Raw genomic sequence first — 25,709 nt, forward strand, 5'->3', positions numbered from 1 at the left:
AACTGACTGCGAATCATGGAGTGAAAATTAGAATATATTTTGTAAAAATCAAATTTTCGAGTCATCAAATAAACCTAGGTAAACCGATTGTAATCATCCACAAAAGACACATAATATCGCGAACCACCCTTGGTAACTATAGGGGAAGGACCCCAAACATAAGTATGAATCAATTGAAAAAGAGAAGATGAAATAGAACTACTTTTATTTTAGCCAATTTACAACCACGACACTAAAAAATATCCTCAATAGGAAAATTGCCTAAATGTCCAGATCGAACTAACATCCTCAAACGATCACTCGACAGATGACCTAACATAGAATGCCAAATATAAAACAAAGAAGACTTATTGTTTAAACAAAAAGAAGACAATGCAGTACAAGACACTTCTGGAACATGTAAGCTGTCCAAGATATATAGTTCTCCAACTCGACGCCCAATCCCAATCTGCCTCTTGGATACCCGATCCTGCACAACACAATGAGAAGAAGAGAAAACAACATCAAAATCGGAATCAGATAATTGACTAATAGAAATAAAATTGAGTGAGAGGTGAGGCACATAAAATACAGGAGAAAGAGAAAAATGGGAAGAGAAAATAGAACCAATAGATTGTACAGGCAAAGACGAACCATTAGCGGTAGCAATAGTGATAGAAGAAGAAGGAGAGACACAATTACTAAGGAGAGATGTAACAGGGGTCATATGATGTGAACAACCGGAATCAAAAATCTATTAAGTGTGGATATTACCTGAAGAGGATGAACCAAACAAACCTAACTGAGTGGTAGTCATAGCGAAGGCCTAGGACGAAAGATTTGGATTGGCCACCATGAAAGCCTTAAACTGCTCAAAACATAGACTGCATATTGGAAGATGGACCATTCTCACAAACTGGTGCAGAAAAGGCGACAGATGAGCGAAATCCCGAAGATGTCAGCTTAGAGGATGGTGGACCAGATGAACGACCCTTGGGCTACAAAAGTTTCGGACAAGCATGTTTCCAATGGCCTTTTTTACAACAAAAGCTGTACTCATCCATGGAAACCCAAGGCTTGGGCTTACCAGTAACCTGAAATAAAGGAGAAAGTAGGGTGGGCAAGAGTGGAGGAGTGGCAAAAACTAACTGGGAAGCAGGAGCACCATGAGCGACCTTAAACCAAGTTTCTTCTGCAGTAAGCTCACGGACAGCACCATCCACAGAAGGCAAAGGAGACCGATGAAGAATAGCTCCCCGAAGTGGCTCAAATTGATCACGAAGAGCCATAAGACATTGAACAAGACGTTGCTTCTCCCGATACTTGGTATAACTGTCAAGTAACTGCAAATCAGAAGTCGAAGTCGACACCAGAAATCGCAGTCGATTTCTGAGTCTGAAGCAAGAATGAGCGTCAAGGTCAGACCTTACGCTAATCGTGTGCACTAGAGGGCAAGACAAAGAGAGAGTCGCACAGAGGGATCGATCGAACCAACCTAGAGACCAAAACCAGCAGATGACCTTCGACGAACAGGACAGAGGACCTAGCAAAGGCCTTGTGAAGAGAGAGAAAGGGGCTACGATGGTCGATGATGACCTACGAAAGGTATGCTAGTGTCTGGAACTTGGCTCTGATACCATGATAATAGAGAAGAAACTTGTATATTGATTACATTGATCAATCGAAAGCTAAGTACAAATATATAATCTAATAGGATAAAACCCTAATAACCTAAAGGACTAAACTATCCTTAATGAATAATATAAAATACTACAATAATAATTCACAAATACTTCAGTCTAGTTAGGCCTTTGGTAGTTAAGTGCTACTAGTTGGCCACGTCCCTGTGTAGGACCATATTCAATTAACGAAGTAAAAGCAAAAAACATTAAATAAATAAATAAATAACACTTTGGTTAAGGTTATAAATTCTCATGTTTTTCTCCTTAAATGTAAATGATTATGCTGCATCAAGCAGTCCCAAACAAAAACTGTCTGTGATACTAAAAGTAATAACCGTCAATTAAGATGGATACAACCTCAAACCAGTCAACATGAATTCACCAGTCAATAGAGAACATGGTTTTATCATAAATAAGCTATCATCTCAAATTGCAAGAATAAGCATTAGATTCTCAATGGTGTAAATGGTACTACAAAATTTCTGCATCCTCGTGATCATGAGAGTTAAAGAACCATGCATATAAACTCTGACTTTCATTAGCCATATTTACAAATAAGGACCGTAACCTTGTAATCATTGCCAATGTAACCTTTTGATCAATATTATTATTCAATAAAGAGATTACTCTCTCCTTGCAGATTTCACAAGGAAAGCATGTGCATTCTAGGGTATAACTCAAGTTGAACAAGTTGGTTGGCCAAGGTTGAATTCTAGGATTCATTATTTTTCCTTTTTGTGATAGTAGATAGAGAAAGAAGAATCCCACCATGCTACCTATGCTAAGGTTCCAAAGGGAATTGAATTGAAGAACTACATTCAAGTTTCTTTTCGTTCATCGAGATTTCTAGAAATCCATCAATACCTAAGTGTTCTTGAAAGTTACAATTCAGATTTCAGAGTAATAAAGTACAAGCTTTTGAGTTCTTATTCAAAATTGAACCGTCGTGTAATTTGGATTGCAAGTTGCAACCGGAGCTGCAAAGGTATAATTGATCACATTATTCAACTAGAATATTACGAACACATGAGTATAATGATCTGGATTTTGTAAAAATTTATTTGATTCCGAATGTTTCAAGCCAAAAACAGTATGCAAACAAACTTTAATACCCGTATAGAGGACATAAGCACCTTATCTTTGATATTTTACCCAAAAAAAAGCCAAGGCTTCACCAACATTCCTTTTCCCACCATAATCTATAGTACTTATACACAACTATTAAGATGTAGAATACATGACAGAATGACAGTTATATGCTCTTGCTTTCCCCATTTACTGCACACATGCACACTAGCAACTTATCTATCCAAGGATAACAACACTCATTCAAACAAAAAAAGGACAACAACACTTAGAAGACATCGACAAATGTGGAATCATTTGAGGTCCCACCAAGTGTTATCACAGTAAATTAGTTCTCTCTCTCCCTCTCTCTCTCAGCAGTTCACTGGACTAGGTAATAGAAGGTATTCTTCTAGTAGATAATACATAAACTAGCCACTAAAAAAAGGCAATTGCTCAAAAACTCACCTGATGCATGCTAAAAAAAGGCAATTTCTCAAAAACTCACCTGATGCATGCTCTGGACGGCAAAACTCCCAACCACCTCTAATGCACAAGGCAGTGTGTGCAGGATAACGCTTTGCATATGCCAACTCCTCTCGAGAAAGATCTATAACCATTTTCAGTTTTATACATTAGAGACTTGGAAACAATTTTCATAAAGAGAAAAAAAAAAGTTTTTAGGACAATATAATGAAGAGATTAGCTCACCATACCAAATTTCGAAAAGAAAAGAAAGAAATAAAATTAAGGAAGACAAAAAGGTTTTGGGGAACAGATGAATAAAGTAAAAAAGAGCAAACATTGACACCAAATCCAGGATTTTAGAAAATTTCAGTACCTCGATCATTGAATTTTTTCAAAGTTGGGCCAACAAGCAAAATAGAAGCTGCTTCTAGATGTGGCATCTCAAGTATGGGATTCTCCTCCACCCTTAGATGCTGCAGAACATCACAATATCAGAAAAATTACAGTGCATGCATGATCACTGAAATGCCTGTGCATTCACAGAATCGATAGACTAATATTTTGTAATTCCTGAGGCATGGATTTCTTTTATTTGGCCTTCATTTCTTTTTGCCAAAAGAAAACATGGAATGACACATAGCCAAAAATGGAAAGAAGAAAAAAAAAAAAAAAAAAAATTGGATAACAAAAATAAAATGTAACAATGTAGCTTAACTTTATTTCAATAACAAGTTACAAAATAATGCAACAGATTGGAAAACAGTTTAGAGCACCTCTTCTCACAATTACTATTCTGGACTTAAGAGATGAATTGCTGAACCTTAGAAATATCTCCCCTCAGGAACATCCAATAACAACGAAACAATAAAAAGAAACTTAGAAATATACATGGACGAAAATGTAAGAATGAAAATTGCAAGTGTTTTTAGCAGAATTGCCTTTTAGTTAAATAACCCAAAAAAGCCTAATTCCAATCTAGCATTCAGCACTACAACCCATTATACTATTCTCCTACATTAAAGAATTCAAATTCCTTAATAATGTAAGTTTGCTAGAATTGCCAATAAGATTTAAATCAACCAATTACAAAGGTTTTCAGCTATCAATTCTTGCTAGTCCAGGATCTTTGTCATGTCAAATATGTTGTTTTGCTAGAACCCATGAAAACTAATAATGTATACAGTCAATATTTCAGGCACCAACTAAAATATTTCCTATGTAGTTCCACTCATCATTTTTCTAGTTGAACCTGCCAAGCACATAAGAAATTCACATAATAGTCTAACTATGCAAAGTAATCAATACCCTTCTCTGCACCTTCACTACAAGGATGAAAAAACAGCACATCTACACTACTGCGTCTACAAAATACCCACAGGCAATGTTGTCGAATCGTGATACATATAGTGTTATCATTATACCACTTTTACGTATCATGTATCATATCATATCGTGTATTGTAAGATACATTAACATATATAAATATAGATAAAAAAAAAAAATAAGTATTTTCATATAATATATAAATATATTGCAAAAATAAGCTACTAAATCATATAATCAATGACCAAATTGGTCAATAAGATATACACAAATTCAATCAAATTAGATTCATGATAGTAGTTTACTTTCTTGTGGCAAAAGGAGTATGTTAATTTTTCTTGCGAGTTTATTTGAATTTGGGTCTCCTTTGTATGGGATTTTTTGATAATATAGTTCATGACTGTTCAATGAGTGTCGACTATGCAATGGAGTGTCAACTATGTGATTGATAGTGAAAAAAGTAGCTAATGGGGCCAAAGGTGAAGAAAAATGTAAGACTTAATTAATCATGTGATATGAGTTGAATCGCGATACGATATGGAATCACACGAAATGAGAACATATCTCACGATTCAAGTCACCAACGATACAAGTCCGCAATACGTATCTTTTTTCCATACGATATGTATAGTACGATACGTATTGTGTATCGTACAATTTTGATAACACTGCCCACAGGTACACTATTACCCTACAAATCACTCAATGTCTCAACTATGAATTCAGGGAGACACATGGGGCTAAAATTCAAAATTTTACATTTATTTGAAAAACAGTTGTGCATGCTGAATGTGAAATATGATATACATGACAGAGGTCTAATACACCACAATGCAGTGAAGCATTGGATTATATGACACTTCAACGTAGATATCAACATGCATCATTTCCTGAAGGAATTAAGAATAACTGATGACTTTAGAAAAGTAAACAAAGCCTAAACTACTATCATACTAACAACTTTTTTTATTAACAACACTCCACATATGGTACTGAATAAGGAAAATATGGTTGCCACATATTGTCAAACTGAATTTTACATGCACATATATGAAGCACAGATACAGATACGAGAGATGGATACAATATGAGACGAATACAGCAATGCGACAAAACCTAAAAAAGTAGGATACGGGTACAACTATGATACAATTGTAAAACAAAATTATAATTTTTAGTATTGTATTATACATAAGCTCAAAGAATGGTGATAAATCGTTTTATAGAAATTAGGAATTAGTTTAAGAGCCAGTAACTAGTTTCCTTCTTTTTTTTCCAATAGACCCTAAAAAAAATTCATTTAAATATAAATTTGAAACTAATTATATTGCTATTGTGCTTGTCCTTTTCACACTTCAATGAAGTAAACAAAAAATATTGTGCGCAAGTTTCCATTCTTGTTTTATTATTGAAATATGATTTAGTATATTATATTATTAATTTATTCTTACTTTCTATAAAGTATGGACATGGATACTAGACACATGCACGTTAAGGACAAGTCAATTTGCTAAGTTCCAAAAGTTGGATAATACTATAATCTCATTATTTCTTCTTCTTTAAGTAAGAAAAGAATTAAAAGAATATTTTTGTATTTATCCTCATAATTATACAGTAGTTTATGCAAAAATTATTACAAACTCAATTTCATAATACATGACTAGAGTATCGAAAAAGTAACCGATACTTTTCAAAATTAAAGAAAATTAATTTCAAGCATCGCATACGGTTAAGAAGTATTGCAATACATATCTGCAAGTATTCAAGGAGTATTTTCTATCCAATATGGATACTACTCCCTTTTAGAAGTAGTTCTGCTTCATCAGTGGCTCTCGTACAAAAAAAGAAGAGCATCATGAATTTAGCTACTCGCATTTGATATGGTACATAAGATTCAAAATAACTCACTTAAATTAAATTATGTTGCACCAGCGGTGCTATTAAAATACATTGAATAAGAAACAACTACATTCATAGGACATTAGAAGTGGCATTGGTTGAAGATAAAATGGGGGGAAAAGGTTTGATTTGGCAAAGTGCAACATAAACCATCTATTGCAACATGAGCAAAGAATGACTTGATCCAAGTTAAGAATGCCAAAAGTGAGAGAAGGGGGCCAAAAAGAACATTAGGATGAGACTTTGTGAAACGTATAAAATTCTAGGAAATTAAAGCAAACAAAGACAGAATAAAAAGTAAACCCCAACTTTATAATTGTAAAGACCTTACCCTCAAACCAGTGTTATTAAAGGCAATAGGCGCACTAAAGCGCCAAGGTTTACTAGGGCCTAGGTGCAAGGCAAGGTGTGAGCTTCATCAAAGCGAGTCTCATGTTGACGATAAAAAATAGATAATTTAATACAAGTAAATAATTCAAGGTTCAACATAAGTAAAATGAAATATTAAATATTGTAAACATAACTACTAACAAACACCAATATTTTATGATAGACAAATAATTCAAGGTTCAAATAAACAAAAATATCTAACTCATAAATCATAAACATTTGAAAACAGCGATGAAGTCGAAGTGTCGAACAAGATAAGCACAGAAAAGGAGAAAGAGAGGGAGGAGATGAAGAAGAAGAGGTGATGTAATGCAATAGATAGGTTAAGTGTCTACTATAAATATGTGATGTAATACTCATTATAGTTAGTTTTGGATTAAAAGAATATACATTAAGATTAGAGTAGAGCTTGGTTTCTCTCTCTAGCCCTTGGGAGTTTTACCCTAATTGGGCATTTGTCTTTCTCTCTCAATTTGATTCTTGATTTGCATTTGGATTGCATTATTTGGTATCAAAAGCCTAAGATTCGTTCAATCTTTGACCTAGAACACTGACCTGGTTCAAGCGATCGCAATCTGACCTGTGTATCTAAGTCGAAGCCTACCTTCAAGTCCAAAGCCAGTTTTGAAGCTCTAATCTGACAATCTCAAAGCATTCAGGTCTTCATCAAAACTCTGGATCTCTATTCGTGGTTTCCTTTGTTGATCGACTTCGCAGCCCACAGTTTGAAGTCCACCAGTGAATACTAGTCATCTGATATATTTGACCTGAACTCGCGATCTGTTTCGCAGCCACATGCAAGTTGATCTTCCCTAGAACTGGATTGCGATTTTACTTGAAGTTGAACCCTAGCACTTCTGATTTGAAGTTGCACCAGATTTTGAGTCTCGGTTAGATTTCACTTCTGATTTGAAGTTGCGAAAACTGATTTCACTTGATTCAAAGTTGCAAAACTTGATTTCACTCCGCAACTGAGACTGATACCCAATGAGGCCCAAGATTCATCATCGCAATTTGAGTTTGTGATCTCAAACTCTGAGTTGTTTGTTGATTTGGGTTTTCCATGACTAAAGGTTGATTCAGAACATTATCTGGATTGTTTAAGCTTGCCTCTGAACCAGATTCTCTGATGGATTTCTGGATTTCCATTCGTGTTCGTCCCTGAATTTCGAACCTGGACCTCTCAGTATTGACCTTTAACTCATTTGACGTCGAATTGATTTCAATTTGTAAATTCTGAATTTCTTGATTTGGAGCAAGTTCTGAAATTCTTATACTGTGATTTGGGGAATCTATATCTGGGATTGGGATTTGATTGGGATGGTTTGCTTATGCTATGTTCTTCAATTGATTGAATTGTTCAACATTGGACTATTTGAATTGTTCCATTGTTATTCTTGAACTGTTGGTCGACTTGGGTTTGTGATTCTTGATTGGACTTTTGAAATCTGAGTTTTGTTGTTGAACAATCACAATGGAGGTCTTACTCTGGGTACTTGAAGTGTGTGTTAACCTGCTGATTGACTTTGGACTGTTGTGCTATTGATCACGTGACTTGATTTTGATTGACTTTGACACTGGCTCTGTATATCGAAGTGTTGAAGCATTGATTGCTAATAGAGGTCAAGGCAACAAAGTAGGATAAATCATAAATGCTGCGAATTTGGGTTAGGAAATTGAGATAACTCTCTCAATTGGAAGGAGCTATGATGCTAATTCAAATCAAACTCATAATCAAAGTGGTGAGTTGAAGCAAATGAGTGGACGACTTGTCAACCTTGAAATTTTTGAAAGCTTCAGAGAAATTATTCTCAGTCTTATCGTTGGACTCTTTCATACCTCTGTATGAAGTTGTTTCGAGTTGAGTGGGTTGCTTCTTGTGTGCTCAATTCACATATGTGCCAAGGAAGGAAGGCAAAAATGCCTGCAATGCGAAATTCTAGTTCGTGATCAGCTACTCTCATGGTTTTGCCTAGTGGATGCATCGTCCATCCTATCGTTCTGTCAATTTTCTCAGCTTTGCTTTGGAAGATGTCATTTGCCAGCCATTGGTCTCATTCCAACAAAATGAGTACCCTTTTGCATGAGTATGCAGGTTAGAGGTGAAGGGGTTTCGAAATGGGGGTCTATCCAAGTTTTAGCAAGAGGGTTGTTGAGCCAAGGATGCAAGGATGAAGTTCAATGTATTTGCAAATGGCTAAGTTGAGAGAATCATACTTGTTCTTGATCAGGGAAATGTAGGCACCTACTCCTTACCTATGGTTACATGAATAGTGTTACATTGAGTTTAGTTAGCGGCTGCTTAAATTTGAGGACAAGTTTCTTTAAGAGGAAGAGTCTGATGTAATAGACTATATAGGTTAAGTGTCTACTAAGTGGCCTATTAGCTGTTGTCTACAAATAGGTGATGTAATACTCATTATAGTTAGTTTTGGATTAAAAGAATATACTTTGAAATTGGAGTAGAGCTTGGTTTCTCTCTCTAGCCCTTAGGGGTTTTACCCCTAATTGGGGCATTTGTCTTTTCTCTCTCAATTTGACACTTGATTAGCATTTGGATTGCATTATGAGGAATGACAACTCTTAGTTTCGTCAAAGAGAAAGCCCTATCCAGCCAATGTCTTTGTACAAGTAGGGCTCAAAAAGTGTTGGGTTGCATTGTATGTTTCAGGGTCTAATCCACTGTAGCCGTATGTAAACACACACACAAAAAATGAGATTAAGTGAAATCAAAGGTTATAATTATTATAAACAAACATTTTTAAAAGGGTGCGCAAGTCATGTGCCTTGAGCCTAAGCCTAAAGTGCACGCATCATGCACCTTTATGGCCCCTTGAGATGTTCCGAAGCGCATTAATTGCTTCTTGAGGGGGCTTGGGCCTAGGCATACACCTAGGCGCACCTTTAAAAACACTGCCTCAGACATTAGCTATAAGATACTTGACAGGTTACATTATACATAAAAGGTAGCGGTGCTTCTTATACACACTAGAAATATGACATTCCATTCAAAATTGGATGTTACTTTTCCATTCCTTTTTCTTTGGATAGGCAATTAAGAAGAAGGGTTATTGTGCTCTCCAACAAATTTTAGGAAAAAACCTACCACAAACATTTAGTTACTAAAGGATAACGTCAGAAGCTCTTTCAATGATAATGAAGCACTACAATTAGCTATGCAGAACCAACCTCAAGGGCTGGTAAGTGTGGGAAACCCTTCAAAGTTGATATTCTGTTTTTGCTTGCAGCTAGTACCTGTACAAGAAATGTAAGTGATTCATACAAAAGTGGGAAGGCAAGGCAATAATCAAATAACTAACAACAAACCTGCAATCGAGGCTGACTGGCCATTGAAAGAGACTTCAACTTATTTTGTGCAACAGAAAGAAACTGGAAGGAAAATGTTTGAGATTATATTAGCTGTTGATAGAATATGGAAATCATGGTAAAATTCTGTGTCTTAAATAAAGATAAGCAAAATGAAAACAGGTCTAAATGTTCACCTCTAGATTAGGAAGCTCAGGAAGGCTTACAAGTGATGTAATTTGATTCCCAGCAAGATAGAGTTGCTACATGTATAATAAAATATTTCAGAACCTCGTTCCATGAGTACATTCCAACATTCATGACCTCATCAGATATGTATAAATGTGACAGACAGACCTGTAGAGCTTTGCAACTCTCAAGTGGTTCAAATCCAGGCCCTTTGAAATCATTAAAGCTCAAATCAAGAACCTGGCAAGCAATAATAACAAATGCACAGAGCTTCAGTCTTCTTAGGAAAAGAAAAAAGAAAAGGTCAAACCACAAAACTAATCAACTTGTCTGGTTCTGGTTTTCAGAAAACAGTTTTAAAAAAAATTTACTTTTTTATCTTCCATATTTTAATGTTTTCAATGAATTTTTTTAATATTTTAAGCAATTTTTTTAATTTTTAGACAAATCTAACATAAATACACTTAAAAAATATAATATTTGTGGAAAAAAATCTTCAAAAAATACACTAAATACCAAAAAATACAACAAAATACAACAAAAAAAAATGAAAATTCAATACATTTTTCGTATTTTTGTATATTTATTAATTTTTTAAAATATTTTTTCACAAATATTTTACTATTTAGATACATCTAAGTAAGGTACATCTGAAAAAGTAAAAAATTGCTTAAAATTTTAAAAATATTCACTAAAAACAAAAAACTCAGGTTTCAGGAAACTAAATTCAGAAAACTGAAACCAAACATACTGAATATTTTGCATGTCCAGATACATGATCTAGACACACGATGAACATCAATGCGCCAAGCTTTGGTAAAAATTAAAATAAAATAAATAAATAAAAGGTTCCAACTACTTTACTAATATAATTTGTACATCCAGATACGCATGATGAACATGTCTAATCACGTTCCTCTAAAAACTCAGAAACATTATTGAAGAAAGGTTCCACTTTGAAGAGAAGAAAAAAAAAAAAAAGGAACAACGGGATAAAATAAGAATGAAACACTGGCATGTGTAAATGGAAAACAAACCTTCACCCTCTTCAATATTTCAACACCTTCCAGTGTAGATAAGAGATTGTCTCTGAGATAGACAAACTGCCACAAGGAGTTCCAGTTAGGGAGTTGGTTATAGTTATCCAAAGAACCTAAAAAATATTGGCAGCAAATGCTAGGGAGTTGGGAGCCTTCTGCTGCTCACATGCATCACACCTATTGCTGTTTGGCACTATGAAACAAAAATAAAAGAACTCCAAGAATAGATTTGCAAAATTATAGACGCACAAACTTCCAACATGTTCATAGTAGATTAAGCAGTAGGGCCCCTCCCTATGTCAGTTTCACGATTAAAACGAAGTCATCAATAAATGAAATTAAGGTACCAACATCCCCAACTCTGAAGATTGCAGGAGGCAATATGACGAGCTCTAAATGAAAGCTGAATGTCAATCTTCCATTGTCAATTCTAGCCTCTAGGTTATCATTATTAGTGAATCCCATAGTTTAGCAAGATTTTCTTAATTTTTAATTCGGATGAATTTCAAATCACAAACCCAATGAGGCCAGGTAAAATTATTTAGATTTTGAAGAGACCAAAGTAAGATTACATAGATTTTGAGAGCCAAAATGATAATTTTTCATATATAAACATTCAAAATATATGGGAGCTAATGAGATTTTAATGAAGTTCAGACGGCCATATAATTTTTTATATATATTCAAAATGTTTGCCACTGCACAAACCCATAGAATTATGAACTGTATGTTGATATTGTGTTCAATGATCAATCAAAGCAGAAATAAATATCTCCTCCGAAACTACCAAAAGCATGAAATTAAAAACCTAAACGCATAACAGTACCCTAGAGTATCATTGTTATAAGTTAAACAACAACTAAGTTCTAAGTTGGCAAATCAAAACCTCATTTGTTATAAGTTTTTGGGCAAGGAACTCAAACACAATGGCAAGAATATATCTTAGTTATATACCTCACCATAAAAGAAACTAAAATACTTCTTTTCTTTTGTGAGCAACAAATAATTGTTTATAGCTTTGGCAATACAACAAGAACAACAAAGCAATTAATTGGCTTACCTCCAAATTAGGTGACAAGTTCAACCCACTAGAATTGAGACTTCGAATTCGGTGACCCCTAAGATCCAACCTCTAGTATGAAAATAACTGGTGATTAGTACAGAACAAAGGATCACCCAAGATGATAAAATCATAAAACACCTATGAAAATGGTTAACAAGTGAATGTATTCTATATTAAAAATTCAAATATATGCAATTATGACCATCGTAATACATGTCAGATCAGACATGGGTATTTGTTTCTTGTCGCCAAGTTATAGTCATGCAGCTAACTAGCATTACTTCTGTGCATTGCAGCTTATAAAAGCAATGTATTTAGTCAAGATTCTAAAGGTTAGTGGATGACAAACTCCCCCACTCAGTTGATGGCACATTTGGGTATCTGAATTGCACACAAAGAAATGAATTTAGCAGTTCATAAGTTGGGGCCAAATTAATAAATTATCCAACATGGTAGGTGGTCACGTATTCCATTGTCCATGTGCTCTTGAAGGTTTGTTAACTACAGTGCTTACCACATCATCACCAGCTTTGATCTCCACCTGCGGAAGCATAATGAAACGAGAATCCCGACTCTCCGGTGTTCCCACTTTCCGGCGACCAGACAAACCAGAACTCCTGTCTACAGATGAAGTCGAAGAACGACCTTTTGATCCATTGGTAACTGAAGGTGTCCGAGGTGATAGAGAAGAGGTCTTCAAAACCACCTTTCTAGTTGTGCTGCTGGCAGTGCTGTCCAACGATGAAGAAGGCACCCTCTTTGAAGAGGAAGTTGAAGATGATGGTTTCACAGAAGACTTCTTTCCAGAATCTTGTTTATTTACATCAGTAGGCAATGTTCTCAAAGTTCGAGTAACAGGTGCAGAGGGAACAGACTTTGTAGTCTCTGAGATGCTCGACCGAGTCAACGATTTGGTAGCAACAGAAGGCAATGAACTCCTTCGAACTTCTGGGAGAGACCGCCTAAGTGTTTCCGAGGCCAGAGGGCTAGTTTTTTTGCCTGCAACGGTATTAACACTAGTTTGCCGCTTAGTAACTGAGATTGGCTGCTTCTCCAGCAAACCTCCACCTCCAGTGCTGTTCCTTCTCATGGTCAATGAAACTGAATTCGAACTCCGTGAAGAGCTTGATTTGGCTGAGGCTGATTTAGCTACAGATGTTGTGCTCAAATCCAAAGTTTTATTCATTTCCATTCTCTTTCTGGTAGACCCCGTTGGCCCTGAGACCTTTGGCGTCACTGTGGCATTTAATTTTTCAGTTTTCGATGTTCTCCGCTCGCTCTCTGCAGATGATTGTTTCTTTAACTCTGAATTCTGGGTCTCATCCGCTGGACCTTCACCAGATTGAACTAATAGGTCTTCCATTTTGGTTCAAAAATCCCAAATTCCAATTATTTAACAACAAACAGTCTGATTCAAGCAAAACCAAACTGCAATTGACAAAGAACCGTGTAAATTTGCATCAGTTGTGTTTGGTTTCCAAGAAAATGTTGCGGAAAAAGAAGAATGTCTAATTTTTGTACTTAGGCAGTCCAAAAAACTTGGGTCCAAGACATCAAAAATAAACAAATAAAAACCCCCCACCCAACTGAGCCTGATTCAACAATCTGGCTTGGTTAAACAACCCAAACTCTCAACTGAATTCAAAAACATGGGTTATAACTTGGGCTATTAGTTTCATTTTATGAAACCAAAAAACACTCCCCCAAGTCTAAATTTCTTTTCTTTTAATCAGTTTTAGAGTTCCCAAAAACAAAAGCCAGCCAAAAGAAGTATAATAAGCTCTAAAAATAAAATAAATAAAACAAAAAAGTAACTAATTAGAGAACAGTAACGACTTTACTTGAATCTAGCACCAAAATGCAGCTTCTTTAGCTTAAATTCAAACCCCTCCGTCGATCGAGCCAAGAAAAAAACAATACCAGATCGAAACAAATTTGGAAGAAAAATAGAAAAAAAGAAAAAGAGAGAATGTGGGTCGTTCTTACCTGCAATGCCATCTAGATCTGGAGAAGAACAGAGAAACCTACAAGGACTGGGACTGTTCAACAACAACAACCCAATAATAATAATTTTTCTCTACGATTTCTACATACTAGTCGGCGGAGACTACTACTAGTATAATACATGTTGAAAAAAGACAAGTTTTCGCGGCGTGACACGAAAAAGTAAAAAGTAGAAAGTTGTGTGTGAGAATCAGCTGAAATTATGTAAGAGAGAGAGAGAGAGTGGGACATCTGTAATGAGGAAGCAGTGATAAAGAAGCTTGAGAGGGACAGATGGATGGAAATATTATTCTTGTTGGATGCCAATGAGGCACGGTGGTGGTCACTGTACTGTAGTGAGCTTAGCTAAGTGTGTATTTATTTGGAAAATGCTTAGGATAGGAAATTTCATCTTTAATGACAGTGAAATGATGTGGGTTGCCAATTAATTTTTTTTTTAATTAATTTTTTTTAAAATATTTTTTTTTTCAATTATTTTTTTTAATTAATTTTTTTTAATTATAATATGTGTGATCCTATTGTCATAAATAATAAATATAAATATAAATATTTTAAGCTTGAACAAACATATTTTTTAGTTTATATTTTTTAATTTTTTTAAGTATTTTGTTCAAACCAAACGCGTTTGTAATTTATATTTTTCTAAAAATAAACAAAAATCAGTTTATAAAATTTTTGTAAACATAAACCAAAAATATAAACGTTCCCAAACACTATCTTAGTGTTTATGGAGAAATTTTTTTTTATTATTTTAAGGTTTAGGGTTTAATTCTTAAAATTTATTTACTTTTAAACATTATTTATTTATTTTTATTTATTTAATCCTTAAAATTTATTTATTTTTATTTTGACGTGAGTGTAAGTGTGAGTGTGTGTGTGAGTGATGTGTGTGTGTGAGAGAGAGAGAGAGAGAGAGAGTTTGTGAGTGCACGATAGTTTGTTATTGAAAGCATGGTTTCTAACCACGCTTTCTTTACAACACAACTTTCTTTAAAAGCGCGGTTTAGAAATTACATTTTTTTTTAAAAAAAATCTTTAAAAGCGTGATTAGAAACAACGCTTTCTTAATTAAAAACGTGATTTGTAATCATACTTTTACGATTTTACAAATTTTCTGCGGTTGGGTTACAAAAATGGTGAAAGCATGGTTTCTAATCACGTTTTAGCTTATTTTGGGAAATTCGTCAAAACTAGGTCTAGTTTGGGAAATAGCTTGGTATTTTAACTTAATTAGGGAAAAGCCCCCATCTGGTGATCTCTACTAGAGGCGTTGCCTTGGACCTGCGAAAAAATAGAGAGAATTTTTTTATAAAAAAAATAAAAAAATGATGTGAGTTTTTGGAAAGTTATTATTAGTTGTTATTTTATTAGATTAAAATTTTGTATTTTGAAGATGATTTGATTTTTTTGTAATTGGATGTGATATTTTTGAAAGAAAAAGTAAGATAACTATGAGTTTGATATGACATTTTGCCTTATTAACTATTTTAATTTATTTTTTTTTTGTGAATTTTAGTCAAAAAATAGCCCAAAACCTACTTGCCAAACAGGAAATATATCTCAATTTTTAATTTGTCATATAAGTCTATTTAGAAATTCGATTAAAAGTTAATTTTAAAATTTTTAATTTGTTTTTAATCAAATTCACCCTTCTACTTTTTTTATACTCTTTTAAAAAAAAAATCAAAAATAATCACAAAAAAAAAATCAACTTTTAATTTATTTTCCAAAATAAGTAATATTTAATTATGTGAGGCTCTACTCTTTTATCTCACTATTAGAGGTGCAATTAGGAGTGATAAAATGGGAATGTAACAAAACTCTATATTTAAAGAGTGCTACTATTAGTACCTCATCAATTATTTTTGGATATTCTATTTCTTTGGACCCCACTTATAAATTATAAAACCTTTAAAATTTATTTTCTTCCCTTAAATAATACTAAAATTATCCTTGTAAAAATAGTCTACCCATTCAAATGCACATCCCTATATCCCAAAAAGCCTCTCTCTCAAAATTCTAACAAAATCTACAATGGTGGAATCTCTCAAAATTAGTGAAAAAAATTTATAGTGATTAAGAAGTTTTTTCTCTACTTCAGTTGGTCAATTTATTTAATTTTTTTTCTATTACCTCTTTTCACACACAACGCAATCCACTTCCATGTTTCTTTAATTGGTTTTCTGCCATTCATCCATGGTTCCACTATACTTATATACTCTTTGTGTGAGCAAAACTATGCAAGTTTTCACCCTCTAGTCGACCACCCAAGGGTGGTCCAATCTCCATTGTTTGCTTGCTTCTAATACTACTTCGGTTATTTGTTCTCGAACAATAAGAAATGTTCAATTACTTGTTCTTGAACAAATAAAAAATATTCGGACTTGTGTTCCTAAATTTCCGTCATAGGTTCGGGAGTTCAATTCAAAAAAATGATGAACAGTTTTTATTAGTTTTATCATTTTTTTTAATAAACTTATCCTTACAAAGCCAATCTCCTCTTAGTTAAGAATGCCATTAAAGCTATAAACCTCTTATGAGTTTTTATTATTGTACTCCTATTGTTTCATGAAGTTGCGGCAGATGGAAAAACTTCCACTCATTGTCATTGCCGGAGAAGTGTATGTAATCAAATAGTTGCCACAGTTGTCATTGGAAAATTACCGCCAAATGGTTTTCAAGGTTTTGAGAGTAAATACGTTTTGAAGGTAGGATTTAGGAAAGATAGATTGGTGGCGATGGAGGTGAGTGCTCTCATAAACCCTAACTCGTGATGTAGTGAATGTCTGGGCTTAATTGTGAGAATGCGTGTCCCAAAATTATTGATGTCCTTGTTAGTAATTTCATTTGAGGTTATTATTATAATAAATAAAATAAAATAAAAAACTAAAAAATTTGGGGTTTAAAATAATTGATGGAGTGCTAATAACAGCACTCTATTTAAATATAGTAAAAAATTAAAAAACAATTATTTTAAAAGAATCTTAAGGTTTGAGCTTTATAACAAAATTAATTTTTAATTTTATCAAATTAAAACTTATATTTTTTAATTATTTTCAATCTAAACTATTTATCTATTTTCGTTAAAAGTAAAATCAATGAAAAATGAGTATTTTAGTCATTAAACTCAATGAAAAGGGTATTGCAGACACTTTACTGATTAAAAAAAAAATTCCCGTTGATTTTACTTAACGAAAATAGGCAAATGATTTAAATTAAAAACAAATCAAAATATTAGGGTTTAAATTGACAAAATTCAAAATTTATTTTGTTACTAGGCTAAAACGTTAGGACTTTTTTGTACAGTCCCCCTACATCCCCTAATTGAGGCCCCTCATGTGACACCTTAAAAATTAATTTGTGGGTTAAGGGTAACAAAAATATATATATATATATATGGTGATTTATCACCATTCTAATATATATGATGGTGGCTAAGCAATATAGCCAAGGTGCATCACCAGGCTAGACCATATAGCCTTGATGAATAATCCAAGTAGATAGTCACGTGGGGCAAAGGGGAAATGGCATCTGTTAGACAGGTGGCCAATTTTAAGCAAGCCACACGTAATGATTAATTAGAACCTATGCAATCACCACTTATAAATAGGGAGCAACTGAGGAAGCTTCAAAAATATAGGAAATACACAAATAACTAAGGAGCAGCGTGCTAGTTGCGGGGAGTTTATAGTAGGAAAGTAAAGGCTAAGGGTCGATATTAAAGTGAGTTATATTATACCTTCAGTTACCATAATATATTTTATGTATGTCTCAAGTTACGATAAATTATGTTATGCAATTCATGTTTTATAAAGTTATATTAATATGTCAACTATGTTGATTATTTTTTGAACTCTATTTGCTTAAATTGAAACTTATGGATATATTTGTTTAAATTTTAAAAATTATTTGACAATGATTTTATAAACAATTGTTTTCTATAAACACCACTATGGAAGTCACATGCCTTGGGGGATTTAAATAAACTATTGGCTTCTGATTGGTCACCTTATGGCCCTCTGTTTGTCATAGATCTATTGACCTCTGTTCTGATTCTCACTACAATGACCTCTAGTCTATTATGCTCTATACCATGGTTCTGGTTTTTTATTTACATAATTTCTATATTTTAGTTTCTGCCACTTAAATAATTTGTTTATTCAAATTAAGTTATGTTAACATTTTAGCTTAAATAACTATTCATGGTTATTTTGTGCTTAATATATTCTTGGTATAATATTTTTTACTCTGCTGTGTGCTTATAGCTATTACCCGTTTCAGGTGATGAGATGTAAAGAAGAACTGTAACCTCGTATAGCGGAACCTGCACAGAATTTGATACCGACCTGTTACATTTTGTTTTTCTTTTGTTTTTCTTTCTTTCTTTTTTCTAAAATTTTTTCACCACATAATAAAATAATAAAAGCCCCATGGATGCATTTTTTATCATTAACGAAGTAAATTTTCTGTTTAATTATTTTCTTACTTCCATTATGCCTCCGTCTGCGCCATTTAATTTATTAAAATTAGAATTAATTAGTAAGTTGCGATTCCAGCCCTAAGCCCCTGCAGCTGGGTCGTGACACCCTAATTCCACCCTCAATGACGTGCCTAAGATTTATTTGAAGCGGTCTCATATTCATTTCTTTCTCTCATCTTTAGCCTCCTCTAGGTCAATATCATTAGCGGTAAAATTGGGGAGGCAAAAATAAAGGATGAATCTTCTTTTTTCTTTTCCTTTTGTGATTGTCCCAAATTTAAATTGGCAGAAACAATGTCTAGATGTTTTTGTAATTACACAAATTTTCCTTAGAATTTCTGTTGGAAATTGAGTTAGGTTGCAAATTTAGATTTGGCATCCATTGGGGCATAACCTATGACCGATGAAGCGTCTTATGTGATTTGAAATACCTTATAAAATGACAAAGATAAAAATCATAACAAATCTCAACTTATCAAGAAATAGGAATGGATGGTTATATAATATTGAAATATGTGATATACGTTTTTTTTTTTTTTTTTTTTTTTTTGTAGAGAATCGTGATATAATTAATTGTAGGTTTAACCATATATAATTTTTAGACTATCTCTCCAAGCTCTACCATTTGAGAATAAAAAACAAAAGTCTTTATATTATCAGTTGAGAGGGTGATACAAACGCTGTAGTATCATTCAATCACTGGAATTTCAATTCATGATTTCGAGTCACATGATTCACCTACTAGCTTCTTTGTTTTCGATTCAACATCTAAAGGTATGTTTGAATCCGTTTATTCACTATGTATTACTTTTCCTACATTGGTATCCAAGCGTTTTAGGTGTTTTCGTACTATTTTAATACATGCAAAGCAATTCAAAACGTGTTTGTAGCCATTAGTATATGTATACATGATTTACATACATGAAATTGCATAATTTCGAACTTTCTTTAATCGCCCTAAAATTCATATATATTGCAGTCTATATAGATCATATTTTTCGTTAAGATCAACTTTTGACCGCTCAAGTAATTTGTCGGGAATCATAACTTTAAAAGTTATTTTTTAGGTCAAATCTCTTAATTTTTCACTCTCTCTTCTCTTTATTTTTGTGATTTTTGAGTTTTCAAGCTCTTTAACCTTGATTTCATCTATTTCTATACATCTTTGACCCTTAGTTGCATATATCAAAACGTAGAGCTTGGTGATGGCTTCCATTTAATTTGATCGGATCGTGTTTTTTTTAAAGTTGGATTTTTGGGCTTTCTTCTCTTTTTGCTTGAGATAGGGATTTCTTTGCTCCTTTTCAATAACTTGTATAGATATACATGTGGTAGTTTTTACAGCATTTAAAAACAAGTTTGTTAAGAAATTTTACAAAAAGCATGATAGGGGTTTGGGGTTTGGATTTTGGAAGTATGAATTAGATGAGTTGCAGGTGTTTCGATTAATTAAAAAGTAGCTGGGCATGTTCGTGTTGCGAGTGGGGAAAAACTTTAATTTATCATTATGGGCTTAATTAATCCTAAATGGGTGAAGATGTGTAATAACCGAGTTATGTGTTAGAGAATTGGAATAGTAGTTTAGTTATTAAAATGAAAAATTGGACTGGTTTAAGGAAAAATATGATGTTTTGGCCATGGATGGAAGTAGTTGATGGTTTTGAAACAACAGATTTGGTTTTGGAAATAAAATGGCATGTGTAACTCTTTTATGAAATGAAATGAGAAATGGTTGATTTGAAAATGTGGAACTAGTTATGGATTTATATTGTATGAGTTGTGTATCTATTTATCCGTTTAGAGGTTTTGTCCTTGGTCATCGGTAAAGGATGACATTGTTGTTGTTGAGTGGATAATGTGTATGTATTATACTTGTCTGATATTATGTAGTTTAGCATGTTGTGTTATTATTTGGGGTCCATTTCCCTCCGGGCGTGGTGCCTTAACAAAGGTTCTTCGTCCCTTTTGATTTGTGCCCAATAACGTGTGAAAGGAGGTCCATTTCTTTTCGTATTGAACTAGTAAAGTATGGCGCCTTGTCATAGGTTCTTTTACTTCCAGTTTGCACCCAGTAAAGTATGACCATGGGGTTGTTTCCCTCTGGGTGAGGCTAGTAACGCATCATGTGTTATGTGAGTTGTATTATTTGCCATCCATGCTGTAGGCTGGTGAAAATGGAAGTATGTATTACGTTCAGTTATTTATATTTAGAAATATATTTTTCTTGGTATCTTGTTATGGGTGTTCCTTGCCCTTGGGCCTATGGTCAGGGAAGATAGTAGATGTATTGTTGCATAAGTGTGTGTAGTGGGTTGAGTTATGAGGTTGGATTATGACTCGTATATATGAATGTGCTTTCAAAACACAAGTGGAGACTTGTATATATGAATGTGCTTTCAAAACAAAAGTAGAGACATAAATCTTTTATATTAACATGGAGATTTAAAGAAACAAAATTGTGTTGTAAATGAATATTTTTGGAACTAAATTGGATAAATGGGAAAGAAAAAAAATGGTTTTACATCTTATGGTGTTTAAATGGATGTTTTTGAAGACAATGTACTTATATAAGTAACTTTTCAATATAAAATTGTCATAGTATTTATATTGCACATCATGGTGCATTCATGATCATAAATATTTGTATGTTGTTATTGTTTAGGATCATATTGGGATTTTTACTGGACTTTATGTTTATCTAACCTTGCTAATTATTTTTCAGTTACAAGTTGAGAGATGATTAAAGACCTGTGATCTTCCTTAATTGTTGGCCAAGGGCCTATACCTGTTAGTGGAAACGCCATTATTGTAAAAAGGTTAAACCCTTAATTTTAATGTAACGATGTATGCCTAGGGGCATTTTGTTTAAATGTAATTCCTGTTGCATTTCATATATGTACAATTGAGAAGACTTTCATTTATTTATAAATTTAATGTATGCATAACTCCGCATGTTCTTAATGGAAAATGATTTATGTTAATAGATATAGTAATGTTATTCGGGTAATAAAAAGTGGGGCGTGACAGAAAGAGGGTCCGTTTCCTTCTGGCTTGTGATCGATAAAGTGTGGGGTTTGATAAAGGTTTCGCCTTCCTTCTAGAGTACCGCCCGATAAAGCGTGTGGACTATTGGGCTATAGAGGTTCTGCTTTCCTTCCGGTTAGCCATCGGTAAAGCGTGATGCTTGAGATAGGTTTTAGCTTTCGTTCCAGAGTAGTGTCTGATAAACTGTGTGTAATTGGAATACGTCTATAATTAATTGAACCTTATCACTTAGTTATATGAAACATGTCGGTATGTGTGTGTTCGGTGTTATGTAGATTATGACAAAGTGACGTGTGGTAGTGTAATTAATCTGTATGATATATGAGTAGGAAAAGTACCTGATTAGTTGGCCTAAGATCTTTTTCTACCGCAAAAAAGATTTAAGAAATTCTTTGAATAAATATTGATAAGATAAGAAGATAACAAATGGTTTTCTTTGAATTGTCAAGTGGAATTTGTAAAGAAAACATCTACCTATGTATAGTTATTTTGGATAAAAAAGAACACATTATTTATTTACTTATCACGTGATAGCATTCATGATCACATATATCCATGGATTTTATTGTTGAGAATCATTGCACATCCCTACTGGACCTTGTGTTCATCCTAATTGTTGAACCATTTTTTAGGTGTAGAGTTGTTACCTCGTTATAACAAATGGTTTTTTTTGAAATGTCAAGTGGAATTTGTGAAGAAAGCATCTACCTATGTATAGTTATTTTGGATATAAAAGAACACATTATTTAGGTACTTATCACGTGACAACATTCATGATCACATATATCTATTAGTTTTATTGTTGAGAATCATTGTACATCCCCACTGGACCTTGTGTTCATCCCAATTGTTGAACCGGTTTTCAGGTGTAGAGTTGTTACCTCGTTCAAAAGTTCAAGAAGTTTGAATGTTGTTGATTTAAGCTTTGTTTCTCATCGATGGAATGATAATGTGTTGATTTTTTTAATGTAATTATTTAAACTTGTTGAAATTTTCAATGTAAGCCTTAGGGCATTTGCTACACTTATTGTATTGGAATGTTTCGTCATTTTATTCGAGAGAGAACACTTTGTAGTCACCCATTTGTACTTATTATTTCCATATTGGTGCTATGTAATTGTATGACAACCCGCATTTAATTATTCTTAAAAGAAAATAAATGAATAAATTAATTAATTAATTTTATCCAGAGTCTATCTAAAATATATATTAGTGTATAAGTTAGTTTCAAACTAACCTAATTCAATCACTAATAAAGAGATTATTAAGAATAATAATTTTGTGGATGTTCAATATTGTTGTTTATCAATTATTTTAATAAGGATTTAACATGATAATTATTCTTATTAAATACCTTAGTTAAAAATCTTAGTATATCATTTTAAGAAAACCCACACAAATTTTTTTTTGAAAAAAATCAGAATTTGATTTTTGGTGGCAGTAGAATGCCACTTGTTTGTTTGCATGTCAATATAGGGAATAAGGCCCCATTATGCTTCTTGGATTTAGAAGATTGAATTAGACCTGAGAGAATGATGAGAAAGGAAAGCCTCAGCATGTAATCCATGCATATATATGCATGCTACTCCTTTGATCAGAGAAGTAAAGGAAATCGGTAAGCAAGCTAAGCAGAGGGGCAAAGAAGAAGAGTAAGAGATTAAAGAAGCTAAAATTTTCTACCATTTTATCATTCTATTATTAAGTAAGAAAAACTCTCTCAACCCTCTTTTTTTTTTTTAATTGTTGAAATTTTCAGATTGTATTCATATGATAAAATGATTAAACTTGTAGATAGAATTTTATTTATAGTTGTATGTAAATTTGTGATTTGTATATCAAATATTTGAAGATATTGGTAGTCTTAAAGTTATGGTATTATTGTGAAAATAGACTTGCATGTATAGTTTATACCATTAAAGAGAGGATTGCATGTATAGTGGTTGGTAAGAAAATCTCTTTGGTGGGATTTTTGAATGTCACCTAAACTATTAAAAATTGTTGAAATTATTATAATGGTTGTTAAATCTATCATGCTGTTAATTTTTATTATGATTTTAATTGTCATGATCTGATTATTTTTCCTTAAAAAGAATGGTATGTTGGTTATGTTTTCTTACTGTGTTGCAAAACTCATGACATATATTTTGTTACCTTGGCGTTTTCTGCCAGATTATGACGGGGAAGGAACTAAAGCCGAAATTAGAGCCGCTACTAATATAGAACCGTGGCTAACTTGAAATCAAGAATTTAGCAAAATAAAATTTTATTATCTTTTGTATTAGTAATTACGAATGTTATAAATTTGTTGTAATATTGTATGAGAACTCGTAATTTTCTTTTGTTGTTAAGCTTTCTCTATGTGAGAATTTAAATTTCCCTAATTAGTTGTTAAAACTTTTATTTAGCAAGTTATTTTCATTTAAATTTTAAGATGTTCCCAAAAAAAAAAAAAAAAAAAATTGGGGCGTTACAAAATGGACTTAAATTAAGGGTATTGGTAATGTTTAGAAACCCTCCATCTACTAAGTGAGTGTTTGGGAAGTGGCTATTTTTTAGGCTTTTTGGCTATTTTAGTATGCTATTTTAGTTTTTGTGTTTGGGAAGATAGGATGGATTTTTATTTGAGTTGTTGTATTGAAAAATGTGTTTGAATTGATGTTTGAGGCTGAAATAACAAATTTGTCCCCAACCTCACTTTTTTCAAAATTGGTCTAATGGGACAAAATAGTCTTTTTAGCCTGTGAGACTAGGCTATCACTACACTGTCAATGTGGCAGTGTAGGTTACCCTACTGTCGGCTATTTTTTTTATTATATTTTTAATATAAATCATTGGTTTATGATATAATTTGAGGCTATTTGGCTTTTTTAGTGTTCTAGGCTATTTTAGCCTCAAACTTGGGTTCCCAAACACCTCATAAGTAATGAAATATATGTGGAATCTTATGTTTACACGAGAAGTGTCACGACCCCAAACCGCCCCTAGTAGTTTGGTGCCGTGATGGCCAGTAATCCGAGATTACCGAAGGCCAACTTTCAAAATTCACACACAATCAGAGTATAGATATAGGGGGCTCACAAGTGCGGAAGCAATAATCTAAAATACAAGTGGTCCATAAGAGCAGTGCATAAGTCAAATGAAATGGCATACATCTTTACATAGCTTTACAACTTGAATACAAATAAAGTGAAGTACAAAAATACATATTACATCTTGGAAAAAGGCTTCTCAAGCCGACATAAACAAAATACATGTCAAGAAACATAATATTCAGGATTGCCAACATAAGCATTGCCGACATAACATGCGCAGATCAAGAATCTAACCTTAGAACACGAATCTAACGGTTTGATCTCTAGGAATAAAGCTTGGAAATCTACTCTCCCTCAAGAACTCTTCTTCCTCTCCTAGAGCTTCTCTCTCCTCTTCAAAAACAAGGATATAACAAATGATAGGTTTCTCTCTCTGCCGGCTGGCTTAACACTCAGCTCGGACACGTGGCAACGGCTGGTTGGCTCTCCTAAAAAAGGTGATAGATTGACAAGATTATGGCAAAGCGTATCTAATAAGCTACTCAGTAAGGCACTCCGGCAAGTGATGACATCGGCTAACAACAAGACTTCGGCAACTAAGGTGGCAATGACCTCGGCTAAGAAGGACAACACTTGACTAAACTGTGCCACACCTTGGCCTAAATGTGCCACACCTCGGTCTAGGTCATACCACTCCAGGACAAGATCGCTTGGGTGCAAAGGTAACATCTCGGCCTAGATAAT

General features: G+C 33.5%; 1 protein-coding gene across 2 annotated transcripts in view; it reads right to left on the reverse strand.

Annotated features, from left to right (window-relative positions):
• AIR9 (Outer arm dynein light chain 1 protein) overlaps positions 1-14,721 on the reverse strand; it is a 108,920-nt gene extending 94,199 nt beyond the window's left edge. Inside the window, exons 1-10 of one of the 2 annotated variants that reach the window (XM_028235033.2) lie at positions 14,391-14,721; positions 12,919-13,832; positions 12,402-12,473; positions 11,339-11,404; positions 10,470-10,541; positions 10,310-10,375; positions 10,134-10,196; positions 9,996-10,061; positions 3,568-3,667; positions 3,235-3,336 (exon numbers count right to left, since the gene is read on the reverse strand). In XM_028235033.2, coding sequence (XP_028090834.2) covers positions 3,235-3,336; positions 3,568-3,667; positions 9,996-10,061; positions 10,134-10,196; positions 10,310-10,375; positions 10,470-10,541; positions 11,339-11,404; positions 12,402-12,473; positions 12,919-13,767 — 1,456 coding nt within the window. In that variant the 5' untranslated portion in view covers positions 13,768-13,832; positions 14,391-14,721. Of the gene's footprint in view, positions 1-3,234; positions 3,337-3,567; positions 3,668-9,995; positions 10,062-10,133; positions 10,197-10,309; positions 10,376-10,469; positions 10,542-11,338; positions 11,405-12,401; positions 12,474-12,918; positions 13,833-14,245 lie in introns of both variants that reach the window. The other variant, XM_028235034.2, reaches the window with a different exon arrangement.
• Between the last annotated feature and the right edge of the window lie 10,988 nt (positions 14,722-25,709).

This window comes from Camellia sinensis, chromosome 9, assembly GCF_055761805.1.
Source record: "Camellia sinensis isolate YWXY chromosome 9, ASM5576180v1, whole genome shotgun sequence".
Taxonomy (NCBI): domain Eukaryota; kingdom Viridiplantae; phylum Streptophyta; class Magnoliopsida; order Ericales; family Theaceae; genus Camellia; species Camellia sinensis.